This window comes from Atta cephalotes (assembly GCF_000143395.1).
Source record: "Atta cephalotes unplaced genomic scaffold scaffold00032, whole genome shotgun sequence".
NCBI lineage: Eukaryota > Metazoa > Arthropoda > Insecta > Hymenoptera > Formicidae > Atta > Atta cephalotes.
In genome coordinates this window covers 2585540-2610306 of record NW_012130096.1, presented here as the reverse complement: position 1 = coordinate 2610306, position 24767 = coordinate 2585540, and the positions used below count along the sequence as shown (strand labels likewise).

Here is a 24767-nt window from a genome sequence, read left to right as displayed (position 1 = left end):
TATATATATATATATATATATATATATATACACACTNTGTGTACATACGCACACGCACGCACGCACACACATGTAACACACATGTAACACACATGTACACACATGTAACACACACACACACACACACACACACACACGAACGCACGCAACGTATCATCGCGAAGAACGTATTCATAATTGTGGTCAGTAATTACAAGAGCCTTGCTAAAAAATTCGACTTGAATCAAATTGAATTTGGATTGAATTCTTCGATTTAATCGAATCTCCAATCGTGGGAATTGCATCGAATTGCTGAACGATGTCAAAATCTGCAATGACATTTTATGCGAACAAAATTCCTCAGAGCGAATAGCTTCGAGAATCGGAACACATTTTGCAAAATGTGCGAGAATATCGTGCACATTTACATACGATATCCTCGAATAATTTTTTCGAATCCGTGAACAGCATGGCTGTCTTCGTGCAGAAATAAGCCAAAATTACCGTCTGGCAGAAATTTCTCGAACCGTATTTCGAAATCGAAGTGCCGATTATCCGTTTCAACGAAAACGTGCAAAATTTTGAGTAATCGCATTATAAGTCCATAGACAGGACAATCAAGGAATACATCGTCGAAGGAGAGTAGCAGCATTTGTATGATCGGACAGATCTTTCTCGTAAATTTACGCTACTATGGTGCAACGAGAGAAGGAAAACGCCGAGCGAGAATATGTACGAGAAAAGTCAGCATTGTAGTATTACATCGAATAGTCACGTCGGCTTGCGCCAAAGTGCATCATCCTGATTGAGGTTATGTATTCAGGTAGTCGAGAATGGTGGAGAACGCGCTCACCCGCACGTCGTTACGTTACGTTACTCCCGACTCGTCCTTTTTCCCTCCCGCCTGTTCTCTCTCTCTCTCTCTCTCTCTCTCTTACTCTTTCGTTCCCCTCGCACGAACACTACGGCGACAGGCGAGCGCGTGCGAGTGTGCGTGCGAGCGAGCGAGCGAGCGAGCGAACGAATGAACGAGGGTCCGGAGGGAGCCGAGGGAACGAGCGAAGAGACCATACGTAGTGCGCGGCAGTGCGCGCGGAGCGCGGACCGCCGTTCGCCGTCATCCGTCGCATCTCCGTGGACTTCGTGAGGCGGAGAGAGGAACAGTACGGTTCATCTCGCGGCGCGACGCGGCGCGGCGCGACGGCGACGACGGCCGTGGCCGCGGCGACACTCATACACTCGCGGGGGCCGTCGCGGCCGCCACGCTTACGGGGACACATACACACGCACACGTACACGCGTGGCACATATACGCGCGCCATACACATACACGCTGTCACTCTAGCGGGCACTCTCGCGCACGTCACTGGTACAGGCAGCAACACGGCGCACGGGGGATCGAGAGTGGGCCGATAGCCGTTTGCGCGTACGGACACACGGAGACGGCGCGGTGCATCTCGCCGCGACACACCACACTCCGCCTTTACTTACATTGTATTCCTTGTCAAGGGATTTCAACAATTTTTCGGTCAGCTCGCTGCAAATTCTCTGCATCGGGGTATCGCGCATGGGGTCCCACCACCGGGGGGATGTATTGTATTAGAATTAGCGGAAAAATAGAGTCCAGGCTCCACGCGTAATATCAGAGAATCGGTCAGAGATGCGCGAGACACGAGGGAGACTCGCAATGGCGACTACCGAACTGTGCGCTCCACCGTCGTTCGCATGCCCTCCCTGCCTCCCGAGTGCCTCCTAGTCGCTGCCCATGCATCGTCCCTACCCCCACCTGCCGTCGTGCCGAAGCGCCACTAGCGACGCGAGTGGCCGCCCGGAGTTACCCGAGTCCGCCCGAGCGTCCCTCTCCCTTCACCCCTCCGCGCCCGCGATAGTCGCCCGCCTTGCCCCGCTAACCCCGCTGATCCTACGCTCCTGTCGTCTCCCTCCCTCTTCCCCCTCTCCGTTGCCACTTTCGGCCGTGTTCGCCCGTCAGTTCGCACTCGGTGCCACTCCGTGCGCTTGGCGCTGCTCGACGGCTCGACGCAACGGCGCACCAACGGGTGGATCGCTTGATCGTGGCGTTATCATAGACCAGCGACGAATTCGAATAAATTGCATCGAGAATTTTTAAGCTCGTCACGCATCGCGCCACTCATCGTATTTAGCATTAAATGTGACTGCGACCCGATCGTACATGCGCCCGTCGAAATTATTTTCATATCGAACTACGGAAAGGAATTTTATAGGCGTTAAATTCGATATACCGAAGTATATCGTGCGTAAATTCAGTTGTACGTATGCCCGCCGTATCTCTTGCGTGTTTTTAAAACATCAAAGGTAGTGACTCATCGTATTCGATATCAATAAGAAACTTGATCTTCCTCGAAATCGCGGCCCACCAGCGTTCACGCCGATGAACCGACCAATATACGGGGTAAGGCGTTCGAAATTGCCAGCCTAATTTACGTCGATATTTCTCTGTCCGGAAGAAACGGATCGAATATAGAAAAATCCCATCGTTTCCCATGCGTCTATATCCTGTAATTGATATAACTCTTGTTTCCGAACGAAATTTTTCCGATAGAACTGTACAATTTGCATAAATCGATTTTTCCAGGCATTCCAAGCGTACAGAAATGTTAAAACGGAGGATTAAATGCTTATCAAAACATTTCGTATTTTATTCCGAAGTGAAGCTCGCTTTCTCGATTATCATCTTTGATATTGCTTCTTGATATTTCTGTACGTGCAAATGTCATCTTGGAATAGCTTATATGATTATAGAATAAAATCACGTTGATACCGTAATGTATCCGGCTCTCATAGCGACTTTTACATGACCCATTTTTCTCGATAGATAATATTGGCGTAATCAAGGTGATAATTTCAAGCATCTCACCCTATATCCGAAGTTCTTCCTCTCCCATCTCCGTAACCATCTATTACGATGAAACTACATCGGGGTCATACATAGGCGTAGAAGTGTGGCTGCTGGACGATGTAAAATAGCAGATAGAAATCAACCGAATGAGATTCGGTTTAAATTCCTGGTTCTGTCTGTTATATCATTATTTTGATAGAAATTCTATCATTCCTCAATAGACAAAAGGGACTGTCGAATTAATGTCTAGGTAAATAGGTAACTGTATCGCTATATCGCATTGCTCGGAGAACGGAAATCCCCCGAATAACAGGAATGAGATAAAACGTGTAACTGTGGAAGTGTGGTATCGACGTCAGAGAGAGAGAGAGAGAGAGAGAGAGAGAAAGCGTGAGGAAGGAGTAGTGAGAGGGAGAGAGGAATTAAATAAGAGGGGAGAGGAAGATAGAAAGAGGTCATGTGCATCATGGCATAGTAGAAAGAAATTATAGAAGCGAGCGGTAAATTCGCGAAAACCTTTAAGATTTTAATAACGGTTGATTATCCACGTGATGTAGTGAATTTGAATACATGTGCAAAATTCTCATAATTCATTGCAGTTCTGGATTTTTTATTTTACAATCGCGAGACCCGATTCGTGTGCTTTGTAAAGATATGTAATTGCGGCGTGTTCCGAAACTGAGCAATCGAGTAACATCTATCGTAATCTTTCATGGTCTTTTATTCGTGCCCAGAAAACATCCGGTAGATGGCAATAGATGAACGATGCGTTCCGAAAACGACTTATGCCCATTTTCATCCATTTCGTAGATTAATTTTATAGCATTTTCTCTCGGCTGTACTATCATCTACCAGTGCAATACTCAGACAATGTAGCATGTTTTCTTGGCGGATGATAGACAAACTCATTCAGTGTAACGTGTTTCTGTGGCTAGTGTAATGCAAATTTTATGCACGAAGTAGGGTTTTGCTACACGATCGCAAAAAAGTGTAGAGCCAATGTGACATTGAAAATTTGAAAATGGAAGTCGACCAGCAATAGAAAACACGATAGCATGAAGTGTACTCCATGGTATATGTACACTTGTGTAATGCATCACTGATGCAGCACTTACTTACGTAACTGGTATAGTGCGAGGTTATACTCAGTGTATCCCAAGAGAAAATGCTCTGAGTGTTGCACTGGTGGGCGATAGTGCAGCCAAGAGAAAACGCTATTTGTCTTTTTCTAATGTTTGAAATTAGAAAAAGACGAAGAGTAAGTTGAACCGAGATTAAAGTTAATCTACATTGATGGAAATGGACATTAATGAAGACTTTCAATCGCAATCTCGGCTCTGTCGGCAAAAGTGGGTACTACAATAGCTGAGCGCTCAGTGAGCTCTTGCATCTGATTGACATATTTCGTTAAGTCTAAAAATATTGACCAAACAGATAAGAGCTCACTGAGCGTTCATAATACTGAGGATATGATCAATGCGATGTTGCGAACGCTTTGAAGCGTTTTTTAATTGGTCAGTTTATAAAATTCTTTCTTCTAATTGATCCATTAAACGCTTCAAAATATTTGTAGCGAGATTTTGACTGAATGCACCTAACAATTTTTTTGACGGATTCAAGCTGATATTCATAGTCCATCTTCATTTTAAAACCGTCTTAAGTAATGTTTTAAACTGGGGATCGATTCTATATCTTAAAACGAGATGAAAATTATAAAAGTGAGCGAATTTACTAGAATACTAATAATTTCATTGGTCAACATCTAGTAATTTGTTTGAAGATACAGAATCGACTCCCCTTTATATTAGCATTGTTCGTTTTGTTTCTCGAGAGCTGCTCGGGATTGCTCCGAATGAATCCAGTGTACTTGAAATGTAAAATTTACACTATGTTACATCATTCGTGTAACGACATTCATCGTAACAATGAATGTCAGGTGTCGTATGAGGCCGGAATCAGACTACGCATTGAAGAACGAGATTGAAGATTGAAAGACTGAAGTTTGACCAATCAGAACAAAGGAAGCCAAAACTTCTTTGTCCTCGTTGATAAAATTTCAATCTTTAATTTCTAATCTCAATCTTCATGCATAGTCTGATTCTGGCCTTAGGACTATTGTAGAATATGTTCTAGGGTTTAAATCTCGATAAAAAAGAAGCAGCCAATCAGAATTCGCATTGGTAGTCGACAATTTTGACTTTCTACGGCTTCCAAAATTTACTGCCAATGCTGAAAATCTATTGTTTACTATACATTTTTAGCAGTGAATTTTAACACAACCTATACTGCTTATTACCAGCGCGAATTTTGATTGGCTGCTTTTTGTTTTTCTATCAAGGTTTGGACTCACCTTAAGAATTAACGAATATCAATCAGCGATTTTGATCACCTGTTTTAATACTTTAAAATGAACGTTAACCAATAAATCCTTCCAAACAAGGAAAAACTCAACATAAAAAGGCACCTTTATGGAGATGAAGGAAGCATTGCGCACAATAAGGTGAAGGTGAACAGATTTCAACCAACCAGACGCGACCGGCGTTGAAAGATCATGTTGATCAAGGTGGAATTACCATTATTCCATAAAATTTATTTATAGAATTACCATTTACCATTATTCGAGAAAACAGAATAACGTAATGAAATTAATTTTCATCAGCTGTTATGATTGACATTCGAACAAATGTCGTTTGAATAACATTTATCCAGCTGTTTTTTCGCCGCTCGCGTCTAATTGTTTTATGTCCATTTCCACCAATATAGATTAATTTTAATCTCGGTTCAACTTACTCAACTTACTCATCTTTTTATAATCTTTAGAACTAGAAAAAGACGAAGAATAAGTTGAATCAAAATTAAAATTAAACCACAGTATAACCAGTAGAGACATTCAGCGAAAAAATGCGTGTTCGCGCAGGTATGAATGCGCTTTTGTTTTGGGCTGAATGAAATGCAAGATGATAAGAACGTACATTTTATACAGATCTCAGTGAGTAGATATCCGTAAAAAAACAATTTAAGAGCTGCGGCATAAATATTTCTAAAAAATATACATAATATAATATACAATATATAATATATAATATAACATAATTATTTATATACATAATTATTAATATACTTTTATAATTATGTTTAATTAGGTAAAACCACAAATATAATATTTTTTTTATTTTATATCTATATTTATAAGTAAGTAAAATTTATATTATATTTTTGATATTTTTTTTAAAAATAACTAAATAAAAATATTTATTTCATAATTATTATTTAATAATAATTACTATTATTTAATAATAATTACTTAATAAATTTGATTTATTTACTAGTTCTTACTATTTTCGAATTAATTTTGTTCATTAGTTAGTATTTTTGTAAAATTTTTTAGTGTGGGATTACATTATTTAAGAGACATTATATCCTTTTTTGGATTTTTCAAACGTTAACATGGCGGATGCTCACGTGATTGCAACGTGAAGATCAAAGGTGTCGACACGAAGTATCTTTACTAGTTATATACTGTGGTTAAACTACATTGGTGAAAACAGGCATTATCTCCCACTATTTTACCTGCGCACACATTTTTCAGAACGCTTCTCCTTTCTATTCTACCATATGAATATTATGTATGTGTAGATATACGTCATTATCCAAGGACACAAAGTGGACTTTAAACGCGAGCGATTTAATTCTGCCTCATCATTATAGAATTGGTTTTCTCTTTTATAGAGACGGTCAGAAGAGACGTCAAAGTTGACTTGAGCGTTACATGTGCGGTTTACAAATAGTTTCGAACATTTTTTACAGTGAATATTTTTCGTAGAAAAATGCAGGAATTACGATTTGATGGCCGAGTGGTTGTGGTAACGGGAGCAGGTGCAGGTAAATATTTCTTTTTTTCTTTTATTTTATTTTATTAAAAAAAATTTTGTTTTCACATTTTTTTATCACACTTTTATCACTCCTTTTCAATTAGCGTTATATACAAAACAAATCATCTGATTACATTTTATGATATTGAAAGTTTTTCTCGTTTGACTCAACTTTATAATATTGTGTATTTATACGTAGAAAATTTATACGTAGAATATGAAATTAAAAGTCATCACTCTCAGATAAAACGTTGCTGTCAGTAATAAACAATTACATATTTTTTTACACACAATGCACTTTAATATCTAATTTTTCCATGTCCTTTTTAATTAGAAGTTTTTAATATGATAGGCAGGGAAAGGGATTTCTCTCGCTGTCCTTCCCTACCTTGTTGTTATGACTTGTGGATGTGACAGATTTCTTAATCATGTATACACATCATGTTTTAACACTTCATAACTTTGTTTGCTTTAGAGACGATTTTTTCCTTTCCATATTTTACATAATAATCAAAATGCATAATATTACAAAGTTTGAGCTAAATCAGTGAGGAAGACCGTTTTTATCAAATATAATTTTTAATTATTTTGTTAGTTTAGTTAATACTGTTTATCAATTTCAAACCAGAAGGATTCAATAGAAATTTTATAACATAATAAGAATAAAGTTCTATTTATACAAGAAAGTTATTTTTTATAAAAAATCAGTAAAAAGTATATATAAATATTTTTTATTTGTTACATTTTGACTATAATTGAAAGTAATTCACATCTTGAATAATATACATCAGCTGTTATCATATTGAAGCTAATATTCTTATATATGTAATGTATAAATAATTTTCAGGATTGGGACGTACCTATGCATTGTTGTTCGCATCCAGAGGTGCCAGCGTAGTTGTAAATGATTTAGGAAGCAACAAACATGGAGATGGAAGCAGCACCAAGAGTGCGGATGCTGTGGTCGAGGAAATTCGACAAAATGGTTAATATTTTAATGTGATGTTCTTTATCATTTTTTTAGCTTATCAAAATTTCTGATCTGGAGTCATGTAACTTTTTCTTTAGAACAGATATGTCAAAGGTCAAAATTTTTTATGTATATATTCAGGGTGAGTCACTTTAAGTGATACGCTGAAATATCTTGAAAAATACAAAAGATATAGAAAAATATTTTACACAAAAATTGCTTAGTTTTTATTAGAAAATAGAAAGAAAATGCTGATATTGATTGATCTAGAGAAGATGTTCTTAAAATTGAGTTAAGATTACCTAAAATTTTTTTAAAGAAGTTCTATTTTTTATTTCATGCTCATATAGTTGACGTCAAGGCCTTTTCAAAATACGATAATATTTTTTTTTTCATTAAATACTTTACAAGTTATGGGGTTTGAAAGTTAACAGGTCACTATAAAAAATTTTATTTTTCTGCATTTCTAAAAAAAAAGTTTGATTGACTCTGTGATAATTATATAGTCAAACATATGTTATTGGTGTTTATATAAAAAAAATTTTTTGAAAATACTACACATATTTCTCTCTTCTGAATTATATAAAATATGTATTATATATAAATTTGAGTTCTTTGTTTTTTTTAAACATCTATATGTTTTTCTCATCTAAAGTTTTTCTAATGTTTTGCGCAAGTATTTAAGATTTATCTCTTACATTTAATTCTGCATTACACGTTAAGGGTAATTAAATGATAAGCATATGATAATAATCTTTTAGGAGGCAAAGCTGTCGCGAATTATGATTCTGTGTTAGATGGTGAAAAAATCATTAAAACTGCAATTGATTCATTTGGCCGCATCGATGTAGTTGTTAATAACGCTGGTATTTTGCGAGATACATCGTTTGCAAAAATGACGGAAGATAAGTGGGGTATATGAAATAAATTACAATATTTCCTTGTTTGGTACTATGATTTTCAGAATGCCTTGTATGAATCTATATATATTCACATGATTTCTTTCAGACATCATACACAACATACATCTGAAAGGTGCAATGAAAACGACACAAGCAGCATGGCCCTACTTTATTAAGCAGAAATATGGTCGTATAATTTTTACATCGAGCAATAGCGGCTTGTATGGAAACTTTGGTCAATCCAATTACAGTTCGGCAAAACTTGGTCTTGTAGGATTAACTAATACACTAGCCGTTGAAGGCTCAACGAAGAATATTTATACCAACGTAATAGTACCCACAGCTGGCTCGCGTTTAACAGAAGATATTATTCCACCAGGTGAATTGTCAATAACATCTATTTTGTAATAATTCTTATGAGATTTTAATTCTTAAGTTTTATTAATTAAAATATATGAAATGTTATTTCATATATTTTAATCTTATTATTTATATTACCTAATTCTTAATCTTGATAAGAGATTGATAAATAAAATTACTTGTTAAAAAATATTTTGCTACATTTCGTATTTAATAAAAGAAGTCACAAGAATTTAGAGCCGATTATATATCTTAAAATAAGGTGAAAATTACAAAAGTGAATGAATTTATTATCACCTCATTTCAAGATATAAATTCAATCCTCTGATATACATACATACGCAAATGCATTTTGCTAAAAGAACAAATTGAAATATTAATTGATATTTCGCAGATTTCTTTGAGCAATTGAAGCCTGAATTGATAGCACCCGTTGTCTTTTGGCTGTGCCACGAAGATTGTACAGAAAATGGTTCGATGATTGAAACGGCATTGGGCTGGGCTGGCAAATGTGAATATCAAAAATATTTAGCCTCATAGCTGTTAATATTTGTAAAGAAAATACAATTTTTAACGAATAATTGTTTTCGAAATTTCATATTGTTTAAAATATGCAGCTTATTACCTTATATTCTTATAAATTTTTTCATTTCTTTCATTGAAATTAGTATAGAAATATTGCAAAAATGAATATAAAAGATGCCACGTTTGAATTTATAGGTCATATAATTCGCTCTGCGGGTTGTGTCTTACGACAAAATTTATCGGTTGACGTTACACCAGAAACCGTACGAGAAAATTGGTTGAAAATAACAGACATGACATCGGCAAAACGATTCAATTCGATCCAGGTAAAAAGAGTATATTGAACCAAGAGTATATTGAACTTGACATTTCTTATCCTACAATCTCTGTTTAGGAAGTAACGACAGAACTATTCGGAGTTCTCGAGAGAATGAAAAGTGGTGCTTCTTTAAATGATGTAAGTTATGTATCCGTAAATCTTCTTTGTGGATTATAGAGTTTATTTTTTATCATTTCCATTGTTCACAGGTAGATCATATCTTAAAGAATGATTATAACTTCCGGGACATTATACTGTATGCACTTGGAGGTACGTTAAGCAGACTGAATATAATAGATTCATGAATTTACGCAATTTAATGTAAATTTATCGGGTTTTGTTCAGTTGGTGCTACGATTCAAGAACCAAATGACATTCGTTATTTGTATGAGAATGCTGACGAGTTTTCGGTTTTACCCACTTTCTTTGTTTTGTATGGACCTATGGGCTGCATGAATTCTTCTATCGTGCAAGATGCTGTTCCATTTACATTTAATCCAACACAAGTATGACTAAGATTTTTTTGAATTGCGTTATTTTATTTGATATTTTTAAATTTATTTTGCATGATATTTGTAGGTACTTCATGGCGAGCAATATCTAGAAATTCATAAACGATTACCTACGGAAGCTACAGTGGAGACGCGCTTTAAAATTCAAGACATCTTGGATAAGGGAAAAGGCACCGTTGTCTTAATCCAACGTATGTAAATTTTATAATTTATACGAAACGATTGGATCGTCACAATATGCATAATTAATGTACGTATTTAACGAGCATTTGTGATACGAATACAATGTTAATGATTAATCTCATTAATGCAAGATATTTGTAATTTGGATGTAATAACCGTGAAAGATGTGTGCAATAATGTATAGTCTACGTAAATACATATGTAACTTTTCATATTTCTCTAGATGATACTTACGATGTAACAACTGGCGAAAAACTATCGAGTGGGCAGATGTCTGCATTTATCGTCGGCTCAGGTTTTAAAGGAAAACGAACATCGACGTTTGTCATTCCAACCATAGATCCTCCCACTCGAAAACCGGATGTAACAGTTACACAAAAGACTAGTGATGATCAGGTAAAAAAAAAGAATATACTTATTAGACTTATTTCTCAAAAATTTAGAATTTATGTTTTAAATACACTTAAAGAAATAAATAATATTGATAAATTTCAAAACTAGAACGCTATTTTGAAAATTAAAATTAATCTTATTATCATATTTACTTTTAAAATCGAATAGATTTATTTTCAGTTTCTTAGTATATTCATAAATGTAATGAAAATATTCGAATGTCTTGTTTTAAATTTTGTATTTTGAATACATTAAATTATACAATGACATTTGGTATTATTTTTACAGGCTGCTTTGTACAGATTGAGCGGAGATTTTAATCCTTTACATATTGATACTGCTGTTGCCATGATGGGAGGATTCAAAAAACCGATATTGCATGGATTGTGCTCTCTGGGATTCTCTATCCGTCATGTTCTTCAAACTTATGCTGCTGGAGATGCACATTTATTCAAATCCATTAAGGTATAATTATCAAATAAGAATATAATATTTATAAAGTTTCAAGATGAATTTTTTACTCAAAATAATTTGAAATGCAAATTAAATTCATAACTCAATAATATAAAAAAGATTTATCTGTTATAATATGACAGTATGAACGCTCATCAGAACGTTCATACTTTTACGTCGGAAATCTTGAAAATAAGAGAAATTATAGTTTACATTGTAGAGTCTATAATATGAAAAAGATATATTTTTGCTATTCTAAACAATACTGAGATTAACAGTACTTAAAATAAATCATCTTTATATATATGTATATTATATATATGTATAAAAAATTTATTTAAATATCTTTATAAATTTATCTTTTTAGTAAGAATAAGTATTATCACAAACTAGATCTCTATCTCGAAATTCACTTTCTCGTTTTAAAAATGTGTGTGAAAAGAAAATTATATTATATTACAAGAAAATATTTGATAACCCTTGTTTAAAAACCTCGTGAACTTTTGTGCATTAATTATCATAGTAATATATGTAATATGCACACTCATGGTCTGCTAAAACAATGTAACTATAAATAGCAGTTACAAACCACAATGAGCATAAAACGTGATAACAGTGTTCAATGGTAAACATTTGTTAACCGAGAAACATTTGTGTCATCAACATAAGTCAGTGTTAAATTCGGATATTTATTAAGTATTTTTCATTATAAAAGGTAAATATATATGTTTAAAAAATGTAATAATATAATATGTCAAGAAAAACAATAAATAAGATAAACATTATGATACTTAGAAGAAAATCGTGCTATTTTGAATTTTGTTTTATAGTAGTTTATTGTAAAAATAAAGTTTACAATTAATTAATTTGATAGTTTTGAATTCATTAATAATGTAATGAAACTAAATTCATGCAATCTGCAATATTTTTTTTTATCTTGACCACATACTGTTTATTTTATATACATATATTGTTTATCTTAACAATATTTGTATTATCCGTTTTGATTAAATTATTTCAATGACCTATAGATTCTGTAATCAGAGATTATTTTGTAGTATCTATTTACGTAAGCTTAACTACGATCCATTTAATGCTTCAAAGCATTTTTTTGATTGGTCAGTTAATAAAATTCTTTCTTCCGATTGGTCAAAAGCTTCGAAGCATTTATAGCTAAGTGGACCGCACCCCTTATTTGCGGCAAGGAGGCATTTAGTGACATTCCTTACGGATTTAATGCGATTTAACATCTTTGTTTAATATAATATTCTAGGTAAGATTTGCAAAACCAGTTATACCAGGTCAGACTCTACGTACTGATATGTGGCGTAACGGTAACAGGATACATTTTCAAACATCTATCCACGAGACCGGAGTACCAGTTATTACAGGTTAGTAATAACTGATACTCCAGTCTAGTACAGAATTTTACATATATTATTTTATTTATTATTTCGATAAATTTCTTTTTAAAAGTAGCGAGATAAGAACGGTTAATTTTATTTTGTAGGTGCTTACGTTGATCTGTTGGAGATAAAAATGGGATTACCACAAGCAAATCTGTGTTCTGCAAAAACAAATCTGGATAGTGATGCTATATTTGTAACTATCAGTGAACAAGTGAAACAGAATCAGGATGAGGCTAAAAAAGTTAATGCGGTCTTCCTTTATAATATTACCGTTGATGGGAAACATATATCTGAATGGAGTAAGTAACTCTGGAAAATGTTGATAATATGTCTAAGAAATTGCGATATTTAGGCTACATGTGCTCTATTAAATAAAAACGGCTAAAACGAAAATTTTTAATATCAATTAAAAAAATTTTTTTATTCGGCATGAGTGCAATGTATTTTAAACTTTCTGAAGTGCACAAATTGTCTCATAGAGATCTTTCGTCAGTAGATAAAAAGATAAACAATCAATCATTTGTTATGATCATATTTCACAGTTCTTCGAAAGTTCAATAAAAAACAAAAAGTTATTTGTGTGTACCCTACGTAAGTAATATTTGCTTTTAATTGATAGCTCTCGATTTGAAGAATGGTGAGGTACATAAGGGAAAACCTAAATCTGGGAAAGCAGACGCGACACTTACTTTAGAAGATAAAGATATGGTTGAAATCGTAAGTTGGTCAAATTAGTGTAAAAAATAAATATTTTTTTTTTCTAAACAATATCATTGTTGCAGGGATTAGGAAAATTAAATCCACAATTGGCATTTATGCGTGGGAAATTAAAAATAACTGGAAATATTATGCTTGCGCAAAAGTTAAAAAGTCTTATGGAAACTAACAAAGCAAAGTTGTGATTTTTTAATTTTGTTATCATAGTTCTATAACGTAATTTATGTGATTAAGAAACGAAATAAATTATGAATTTTTTTACATAAAATTCAATTGAAAGTATAGGCTTCTTATATATCTTGTTATTATTTGTTTCAACAGAAACTTTTATGCAGAATTTGTTATATAGTCTGGGGTTAATTTTAATTTTATGATTTGATAAACCTGTATTGTAATACATTTATAATAAAGTAATTAACTGAAGGATTTTGCTTATAATTTGCAAAAATGTAAGTATGTAAAATATATTCTACTCACTAGAATAAAAAGAAAATGTAAGATTCATTTTTTAAATACATAGATAAAAAGATTTATATTAGATATATATATATAAAGATTTTGCACCACACGCACGCGCGCGTGCGCACACACACACACACACACACACACACACACACACACACACACACACACATATACACACACACACACACACACACATATATTTACATGACGCAAGAGAATTTTGTCTACACACAAAGAGAGTAAAATATATCTTAGGAATATCGTTAAGAATAAAATGTACAAGAAAAAAAGCATGTGAACAAAAGAAGAGAAGAAAATCTTTGGTAACATAGGTCTTAATAATTATAATCGTCAGATATTTTTTAAACTGATGCATTTTAATTGTGTTAAAATGCATTAGTTTCAAAGAACGCAACAGAGCTTCCTCGATCGCGGTTTTTTCAGTACGGCTTTAATAGCTTCCACAAAAACCTCTTCAAGACCCTCCTGTTTTATTGCGGAACATTCGACGTACTTGATTGCCTTTATCTTTCTTCTCATTTTGTTGCAATCTCGGGGACTAATAATATCCATAGCTTCTTGATGATTTCTAAGATCTGCCTTGGTACCTAATGTAAAATAATATTCGTGTGGAAAACAAGTTTATAACGTAAACAAATTTATACTAAAAAAAAAATTTATATTAATATATATTTATATTTAAAAAAAATTACAAGAGAATATAAAAAGTATTTAAAAAGATTAAGGCACGACTTATCATTTTAATTAATGTAGTTAGACTTATTTTGATAATAAGAATTACATTTCTCTGTCAATGACTGCATTTAACAGAGAAAGCAGCTTTGCAATTGTGGTAAAATTCGCTAAAGTAATTAATCTTGCCCTTAGTATCTCACTGGATATAAATGTATAAACTATTCATATTAAAGAATTTCATAAGTGCAAAGCTGCTTTCTCTGCACAGTCTATGGTTAATCACTAAACTGATGATTTTGTAGTGAATAAATTTAAAGTTACCTCTACAAAATCATTAGTGATTAATTATAGCTAGAAAAACAATTTTTACATTATCAAATTAATCAGATAATAAAAAACCGATTCTAAACGATCAAAAAGAAAATTACTGCGCAGGCATTTGTATTCCTGTTTCTTCATAATTGTTTCACAAATCTTTTATTTCTGTTTAATATATAAAATGCACTTACCCACAAGTACAATTGGCACATTGGGACAATGCGCTTTGAGTTCCGGATGCCATTTACTTGCTACATTTTCGAAAGAACTACGAGCACTTACAGAAAAACAGACTAGGAAACAATCAGTCTGCAAAGAAGAATAAATGCAAGATTATATATGCACGAATATCTAAAGATACATTTTTTTTTAGAATAATAAAGATGAATAAGTCGATTTGATTATTGAAAATAGATGATGAAAATTTCTCAGAATATTTATGTAAATTTCAGAATTTTTAAGAATTAATTTATTATTAATTTTATAACTTTTTTGAAAATCTCTCATTCTATAATTTTTGATGAAATCTAAAAAAGTTTTTTTTTTCAGAATTAACAGAATGAAAAATCTTAGAATATTTTAGAATTAATATATATGATAAATTCTAAGAAAAGATGTAAACTTCTTCAGTATTTTTGAACAAATCCCAATTAATAAAAAAAAAATGAGAAAATTTTCATTAGGAAAGTTATCACATACGTTTGGATATGACAATGGTCTAAGCCTCTCATAATCTTCTTGACCAGCCGAGTCCCATAATGTCATTTCGAATTGTTGTCCACCTATGCATATACTGTCAACGTAGTTATCGAAACTGTAAATAACAATCGAATAAATAAGAGATTACAGTTCCATTGAACAAATTAAATATTTTAAAAACTTTAACACATTTTTAATATAACGCAGGAGAAGAAATGAGACAAATACGCAGAAGAAGAAATGAGACAAAAGCATATAAACAAATAGATCTAGAATACTCTACTAGCAAAGAGCTGCTGCATTAACTTAATGCTTTAAGTTATGCATTATGATATTTACACGGTAGGTACATATTCCGTTGGGAATTCCTTCTTTGTATACGTGATGAGCATACATGTTTTTCCAACCATACCATCGCCAACGGTCGTAATTTTAATTTTAATTGGTTTGTTTCGAGACGTCATCTTTGTTTTCCCTATAAAATAAAAGCGTACTAATTACATAACTTTAATAATCGCGTCAGCGTTATATAAACATTATTGATCCTATAAAAACGTAATTACATAATTTAAACGTATCAACTTTATTCGTATTCCTTTCATATTTTTTAAAAAAGAATAAATTTTTTAAATAAGTTTATTTTCACAGTACAATCCCATTTTTTGTCATCTGTTTGACAGACTACTCGATGGTGCAGTGATTCCGTCACTCCTTAAACTGAAAAGACAACAACAGACACTTCCGGCCACTGTATGGCATCAAGGCTATTCCTCAATTATATGTTGTATCGCGCATACCAATGAAATAAGAAACGACTATTTTATTCTTATCACTGTTAAACTAATAATTATATCGTCTCACAAATTATATGCGAGGTAAATAGCTAAATTTTCAATATTTTGTATGTGGTTAATTAACTATTACATGCAAGTCTCATCAGACACAAATTGAATTAAAATTATTAAGCATAAGTTTTTACAACGTATTAACTCGGAAACATCTATAAAACAACGTGAAGATTGTATCGCTCATCAGTGTACTTGAAATGATCCTTTCGTATAATCAAGCAAATTGGAACAAATTTGAAATCTCAGTGTTGTTTGATTTTTTCAAAACGAATCAGGTTTTTCTCGCCTCTCATCTAGATATCACGCCTTGAGATTTATCTTTTTATTCAAGCGAATTGATAAGCCAGAACCCGCAAACGTTCCTTTCAATAAGATGTGTACATTCATTCGCGAGGGCTGTTCGGGTTAGCGGAACTTACTGGTATTTCTTATCGAGTATGGTCATTATCAACGCGTCGTCCGGTCGACTCTCTGACTGTATGATCTGCCTGAATAGCAACGGCAAGGATTGATAATATGTCGCGATAATCATTATCGCGGTCCATTCATATTCGGATAATTTCATCCGAAAATTATTGCTTGTATAGCTATACAGTAAGATTGATTACAAATACAATGCGTTCTGATATAGATATATCTTGTGTCAAATGTAATTAACTTAATCCCTTCTTATTATTAATACTGAAAGTAATTTTCATATTATATCATCTGATGATCCTGATTTTATTCAATTATTGTACAAGCATAAATTTTTTTTGTATTATCATTTTGCATTATTTTGTTAACAGTAATCAAGAAAATAAGGCTAGATTCAATGAAAACAAGGCAAAATTTTTGTCTGTTCTGTTGCATCTCAGGTAAATTAATTTTTAATAAAATTGTCAATAATTTATTAGTTTCTATAAAAAACAATCTAAACTACTAAATTGAAAATTACTTTTATAAAACTGTAAGTTAAGATTCTCTAGATTATGAATAAATATTGACGAAAGTGAAGGTATCCGCCGAATGACTCATTACGTTATGGGATATGGCAATTGCTTAATTAAAACATGCGTGCAAGTTAGAGTCATATTTCCTAATTTGTGTTAAGACCCGCCCTGATGACACTGAGGTCAATATACTCTCAGGACAATTTCAGTTTGCGTGTCGACTGAAAGGGAAGAGAAAATTCCCCTCTGTTTATCCCCTTTTATTCTCCGCAAACATGCTCTAAAATTTTATCTGCCAAAAAAGGAAAGTAAAATTAATAATTAATGTTGATTGTAGAATTAATAATATATTATCTTTTTTTTAATATAATTTTTCTAAATGTCTTTAAAAGTTGATATATAAATCATTGATTATCCTACGTATATTATATTTACACACGTTAAAAAAACTGAGAGTTAACAAGCGAGAAGAGTCGCATTATTCACACATCTTGCTGTTGTTTATCTTTCTTTGGTATCCTTACAACGCCATATGTGTCGAACCTAAATAACGAGCGCAATCGATCGACTTCATAATGAACGTAATGAAGCGGTTCACATATGAATTCACGCCGATGCGTGTGCATGAGTTATGAGAAGCTTTAGACCGGCACAAATTTATATGAAGGGAAAGGTGTCGATGAAGAGATGAACCCTGATAAAAAGAGATAGATACGCATAATTATATCAACCATTTACGCATCCATTTTACGGCGCAAAATATAGACCTGTTTATGAAAATAAGGGCAAATGATATACATTTTTAATTAATAGCCAAGGATAAACAATTTTATAAAATTTGTAAAATGTGTTTTTGTGATAGATATCTTTCAATAAGTCATGTATAATTTCTTTTGTATGAATAAATTTAGGAAAATTTATTAATTATTCTTACTCAGAAAAATATTCTATTGTTAAGAGAAGTGATTATGCAATTTACTTTCTTTCTTTTAAGTAATAATTATTTTTGACAAAAAATACTTTTTAATAATAATCATAAAATATATTTATTACAAATTTTATAAAATTTCATTAAAGTACGTATTTAATATAAGATTTGATTTTCTTTTGAATAATTCAGAAGATATTATATTGAATAAATTTGCTTTTAATAAACCTATGATAGATCTGCGGATATAAACTTTTGGAAAATTCGATCAAGTAATTATTATTTGCGTAGAGTATGTATTTTTTTGTATGTGTAATGCTTCATTTTTTTTTGTTAGAAGAAGAAAATTAAAGAGAAGTAGCTGCAGACAACGCGTAAGCAATATGATTGTCACATCCTTTACGACAGGATACGGAGCAACAGTCAACTTTACGCGGTTATTTATCAGTTCGTTGTCCTATTTCATGCAGAATTCTGGAAAATTTATTTCTATCACGCTTTTTCCTCTTCACGGAGAACTCGAAAGACATGTGAAACGTTCTGCAAAATACATAATGCAACTGGATTAAAAATGATCGATTAACTTCTGCATTAAAACGGGAAATTTTCTCGAGAAATTAATGGATTATCGTAGAGTTGCCGAACAATTGTCGTGTAACATCATGCGAGTTCTGCGATCAAATTTGAACGAGCAAGAGAGAAAATAAAAAATGGATTAATAAGAAAAAAAAGATTATCTCGATCAATATTATCTATCGCGATATAAAATACAAAATAAATTTTTGTAATGTTTTTTTTATCGCGTTTTATATTGCTTGTATTTGCGCGAAGTCGACATAATTTGCACGTAAACGTTTAAACTTATAGTAAGACTAAGAATCATCAAAGGTGCGATAAAGAGATAAGATAATTAAAGAATAGATTACACAAGAAGGGAACGGCCTAGTCTAATTGTACCTTTTCCTGACGCATTTAAAGATTTTTGTATTATTTAGTTACATTTAGTCAAATTCGGAAATAACTTCCTCCTTTAAGTCATTCACATACTGATTTCATTTAGTAATATTTAATAACATTAATTTAATAACATTAATCACAATACAAAAGCAAAATTGCGGTTACAATATTTCAAACTGATAAAAAATGATTAACATTATACTGTCTAAAAATCATTGAATATTACATAATTCTTTTAATTTAAAAAATGAGCTGTGATTAAACGGAAAGCGAAAGATTAATTTCGAAAAACAGAATATACAATGATTTTTTTCTATTATCCTGCAAACATATCTTATTTCTTTTCATTTTTCGATTTTTAAAAGAAAAATTTTGAACGTTTGAAATTTACAAAACAATTGGAGATACTTCTTAAGAACTCCCGATTTATTTCCGCATTTATGATATGACATCATTTCGAAATAAATTTTATATCTCGACCCATGACAAATGGCTGATATATAAATTACTCACCGTGAGATACGTCATGCAAGAAAAGAGCACGCGTTAAACGGCGGCATCAAAAACATTTCACATATTCGTAGCTGAGAGTCTTATAGAGACAGCGACGTCGCGATACGGAATACCGAGTCGCAGAGGAAAGACGATGATGCGTGTCGCGCATACGCACGTCGCAACGGTTGCTCGAGGACTACAGAAATGCGCACATTTGCCGCCTGTGACAGCCGCCGCATGAAGAATCAGCTGACGTGGAGTACTACGGAAGCGGAACGTAACCTGAAGCATCAATGCGCGTTTATGTATCGAGATTAAATTGAGACTCACCTTCTTTAATGAAACTGCAATTATATAAGAGATAAAAACAGAATAAGACTTATTCTATTGTTATATTTACGGCGCTTAAAATAAAGCTTGTAAATTATACTGTTACAATGTCATTTTTATCTAGACTTTAATTTCGGTTCATTCAACTTACTCGTCTAATCTTTTTCTAATTTTTAGAATTACTGTTAGAAATTACTGTTAGAATTACTGTTAGAAATGTTCTTAAATTTCATTAAATTTTAAGTTGTACAATTTGAACTTAATTTCATGATATTACATTATAAATTTAATGTATTTATAATTAAAAAGTATATTTGGGTACATATAATTTACATAAAATTTAATGTATTTTTCATGAAAATTTATGAAATTTAACGTACTTTTCATAACATTTTATTAAAAATACATTAAATTTCATAAATTTAATGTATACGTTCATTACATTTAAGTAATTAGTGTAACTTAATTTTCAGTTAAATCATTCATTATTTTTAATTTCATTCATAATCACGAGTTTCATTTATATATAAAGAGTTTCTAACAATGTAGGAAAAGATGAACAATATGTTGAAATTAAAATTAATCTACATTTATGAAGATAAAGGGTGAACATAAAGGGCAAAAGAGTAAAGATGAAACTTAAGAGACTTAATTAAATCGTGAGCCAAACAGGTAAAAATAACAGTTATAGTCTGAATATTAAATATATTAGATTTGAGTAAAATATTGCGATGTATTAACACCATTAACCCAGCAAACATCAGCAATTAAAAGTAACATAACATTATAGTATTATAATTTTTCATACTTAATATAAATATAATACATCATCTAGTCTATATACATAACAATTACATTGTATGTGAAATTATAACATTGATGTCATGTCTACTTTTAGTTGGTGTTTACTGGAAACTGCATCTGCATCAAGCTGCATCGTCTGCATCTGCGTCAAGCTCAGGTTTTGCTAATTTAGTATAAATTATAAGGAAGACAAAGTTTGAAAATTTCTAAAAAAATCTTTATGTTTTTACCTTTCTCTCATTTTGAAGCAGATCTTTAAGGCGACTTCGAATAAATTCTGGTTCACTTCGACAATTATATAATTCTTGATTAGCATATCCATTTCTATACCAACATAAATAAACTTCTCGATTTACATTAACTTTTCATTTTCTTCTACTTCTAATGCCCGTTTTTACCAAAGAGTAGATTAACTTATCTCGATTCAATTTGTTCTTTATCTTTTTCTAATTCTTAAAATTGAGATAAAGAGTAAATTGAATCGAGATTATATAAAGTTAATTTTACATTGGTAGAACCGGGTCTAAAAATTCTAAGAAAAGATGAAGAGTAAATTACTCTTGAGATTAAAGTTAAATCTACATTGGTAGAAATGAGCCAATGGAATTGTTTAAACCAAATTCTCTAAACCAAATACACAATTTGTTTTTCTCAATCTTTTTGTTAAATATAATTCTATTAATTAATTTAATAGTCTTATACAGCTCACATTAATCATTATTTAAGAAATATCTTGAGAATATTCTTGGATACTAATTCAGAAAACATAGGAACATCTGAGCTGTTTGGAGTTTTATTCATATTACTTATTTGTCCATTTCTATCAATGTTAACTTTAATCTCGATTTAATTTACTTTTTATCCTTTCCCAATTTTTAAAACTAGAAAAAACTAAAAGAGTAAAGTTAATCTGCATTGATAGAAACGAATATTAATAAAACAATGTTGATTAAGTCAATCAAAATCGAAGTCTCGTCCTTCTGATTTTCTTAAAATCATATTTTCGGTGCGTAATTATCATACATATAAGTATCACAAGTATTCATTTCCATCCTTGGTGCGTAAAAAATGCAGCATTTGCATATCGAACACGACGTATTCTCCTGCTCTTGCATATAATGCTCCTGGATGACGCAAATACGGCCGAGAGCAAATACCTTGATTAACATCACGTTTGTCTGGCATCTGCTTTAATTGATAATAATGTCGATTGTTCAGCCGATTTGGTATAATGATTTTGGCATGCCTTTAATATGAACACAAATGTATTATTATCATTATTTATCATTATTACAATTATTACAATTATCTCACAAATGTATATACTAACCTGTCAATAAATAAATAAATAAATCGCTTCTCCTGTCCAATTTTATCGTTCTTTTTTTCTTGGCAAACCTTATCAATATATAATCATGTCATATTAATATATAATCTTGAACATTCCCGTTTCCCGCGTTCATTCAAATCTACCCTCTTTCCAGTGAGTTCAATTCTAAATTTCTAACAGATCTACAAGTCGTCCCGCCATTGATTGGTTTGAAATCGAACACAATGTTCACAAAAATCACAGGTAAATTAATAAATTACAGTGGCAACACTGATTCCATTAGTTTGAAATTGGATACTATTTGCATACGCGGGCGCATAATTACGCGAGAAAAATATGATTTTTAAGAATAAGTGAGATTTAAGTTTAGAATTTTCTATTAATCTTTCACAAATGATATTAATGTTATAATTATTGACACGCATAAACTTCACGATTATCCGACTGTAGATCGAGTATATTCGAAATAATTTCTTGAATTATATATTCTTGATTAGATATAGATATTATCGAATACGCTATTTATCAGAGAACATGGAAAAACCCACGAGCAGTCAGATGAATCCTGAGACCATTGAAAACCCGGGATCAGAAATTAATTCTTACATTAAACAGGTGAAACAAATGACGATTGAGAAACTTAAGACTCTCTTTTTTTTTCATTCCAATTTTGAACTGATACAATCAGTTATATATAGTTTACTGTTTTACTCTTAGCTTGCATTATACTTCAGAATTCTTTGAAAAAGAACAGGCCTCTTTTCACAACTTTGTTAAAACAGCGGCTTATTATAATAAACGTTAATTTCATAATTTTTCACTTAATATATGTACATATATATATATATATATATATATATATATATATATATATACGTTTATCTACGTTTATAGATCCCATTCTTTTTTATAATATTATTTATAAAAGCTGAGAAAATTGATATTTCAGTTTACAACATTAAGAAAATTGAAGGACAAGTCTGATAAAGAAATACAATACTGGAAGAATCAAAAGTCAAAATTGCTCGAGAGTAATAACAGCATCGGAATGAATTTCGATAAGTTAACGCAGAATGTGTCTGATTTAGAAGAGAAAGTATCAGAGAATACAAGGATCTATAATGCGAAGAAGCAAGAATTGGAAGACTTACAAATTGCAAGAGCGAATATGTTGCATAAGCAATGGTAAAACTTACAATTATCCTTAAATATTTCAATCAACATCAAAAAAATTTATTCGATCGAAAAAAATGTGAAAGAGGTTTCTGCGAAGAAAATTGCTTTGAGTAATTATTTCATTTCAGGAATAACTGTTTGTCGGAAACAAAAAGATATGTGGATAACTTTTGTCAGTGGATAAACTACGTATGATTCTTAATGATTCTTAATATTAATTTTCAGGGTTGAGTAATAACTATAGTAATAAATTAAAAGTTAAATAAAAAGTTACAAAACTTAATTTAATTATTTTTCAAATTTAATTTATTAAAACATTTAATTTATTAAACATTTTTCTTTTTAAGTTAAAATTTTTGTGTCTCTGTAAAAAAAAATGTTAATATGATTTTCTATAAAATCTTAAATATTAGAGATTATTTATTTTTAATTAATTAATTTAGAAAAAGCTTAATGATTGTGATAAACGTGATGCTCGTAATGTCTAAAGATGAATGCGGGTTGGATCTGCATTTAGAGAAACGTTATTATATAATATTATAGTGTTATTATTGCGTCATATTATTCTTAAAAAGTTTTCTTTTCTAATTTATCCAAAAGTGTATATTTCAGCAAAGAAAACTTTCAATGATTGCAAAATAAATTACATTCTGCCAAAGTCTGCGCAATTATTCTCTGTTTATTTATAACAAATTATAAATAACGCAAATTTTCTTTTTCTTAAAGTCTAAAGACAATTTGATGAAGGAACTTAGTAATCATCAAAAAGAATGCGAAAAGGTTCGTACAGAACTTGAAGGTCTAAAACAAAATGTAGAAAATATGATAAGAGAATGCGATGCAGATTACACTAAAGCTAACGATGACGATTTGTCGAATCTTAATGGTGCAATATTTGACATCAGGTAAAATCTAAAATTTATAATAATTATATTATTAATTAATTTACAATTATTTATATAAAATTAATTTATATATAAAATTTATTTATATATAAAATGTAATATTTTTTTTATGCAGATCAATCAATAATGATTTAACGAATAACATTAAAGTGGAGGAGGATGGATTAAACAAAATACAGAACAAAATAAAGCAATGCACAGTCAAACTTCACCGAATCTAAGGACGAAAAAACACATTAATGCTAAGGATAAAAAAAATTTTAATATGATCATTTCTCTTTTTTATTTATTAGAAATAGATTTAAACATTTTGAAAGTATAAATTAAATGTAGTTATTACATAAAATTAATTAATATTAATTCAGAAATACTATTTTATAAAATACATATTCAATAATTTTTAAATAATTTA

At 31.5% G+C, this 24767-nt stretch overlaps 4 protein-coding genes across 4 annotated transcripts in view; 2 read left to right on the top strand and 2 right to left on the bottom strand.

Moving 5' to 3' along the window:
• LOC105621203 (mediator of RNA polymerase II transcription subunit 26) overlaps positions 1-1548 on the bottom strand; it is a 4845-nt gene extending 3297 nt beyond the window's left edge. Inside the window, exon 1 of the mRNA XM_012202671.1 lies at positions 1471-1548. Coding sequence (XP_012058061.1) covers positions 1471-1548 — 78 coding nt within the window. The remainder of the gene's footprint in view (positions 1-1470) is intronic.
• Positions 1549-2170: 622 nt separating this feature from the next.
• Positions 2171-13895, top strand: LOC105621202 (peroxisomal multifunctional enzyme type 2). Its single transcript, XM_012202670.1, has 17 exons — positions 2171-2267; positions 6665-6739; positions 7577-7714; positions 8461-8613; positions 8708-8980; positions 9356-9472; positions 9682-9812; positions 9881-9943; positions 10015-10075; positions 10151-10311; positions 10385-10508; positions 10724-10896; positions 11182-11358; positions 12620-12737; positions 12857-13054; positions 13375-13472; positions 13538-13895. The coding sequence occupies exons 1-17, from the start codon at positions 2171-2173 to the stop codon at positions 13655-13657; spliced, it is 2277 nt and encodes a 758-aa protein (XP_012058060.1). The 3' UTR covers positions 13658-13895.
• A 444-nt stretch (positions 13896-14339) lies between these two features.
• On the bottom strand, positions 14340-16114 carry LOC105621201 (ras-like GTP-binding protein RhoL). Its single transcript, XM_012202669.1, has 4 exons — positions 15990-16114; positions 15651-15765; positions 15143-15260; positions 14340-14545 (listed from the first exon to the last, which is right to left on the bottom strand). The coding sequence occupies exons 1-4, from the start codon at positions 16112-16114 to the stop codon at positions 14340-14342; spliced, it is 564 nt and encodes a 187-aa protein (XP_012058059.1).
• Positions 16115-22808: 6694 nt separating this feature from the next.
• On the top strand, positions 22809-24576 carry LOC105621296. Its single transcript, XM_012202762.1, has 5 exons — positions 22809-22889; positions 23224-23459; positions 23579-23639; positions 24177-24355; positions 24471-24576. The coding sequence occupies exons 1-5, from the start codon at positions 22809-22811 to the stop codon at positions 24574-24576; spliced, it is 663 nt and encodes a 220-aa protein (XP_012058152.1).
• Positions 24577-24767: the final 191 nt, after the last annotated feature.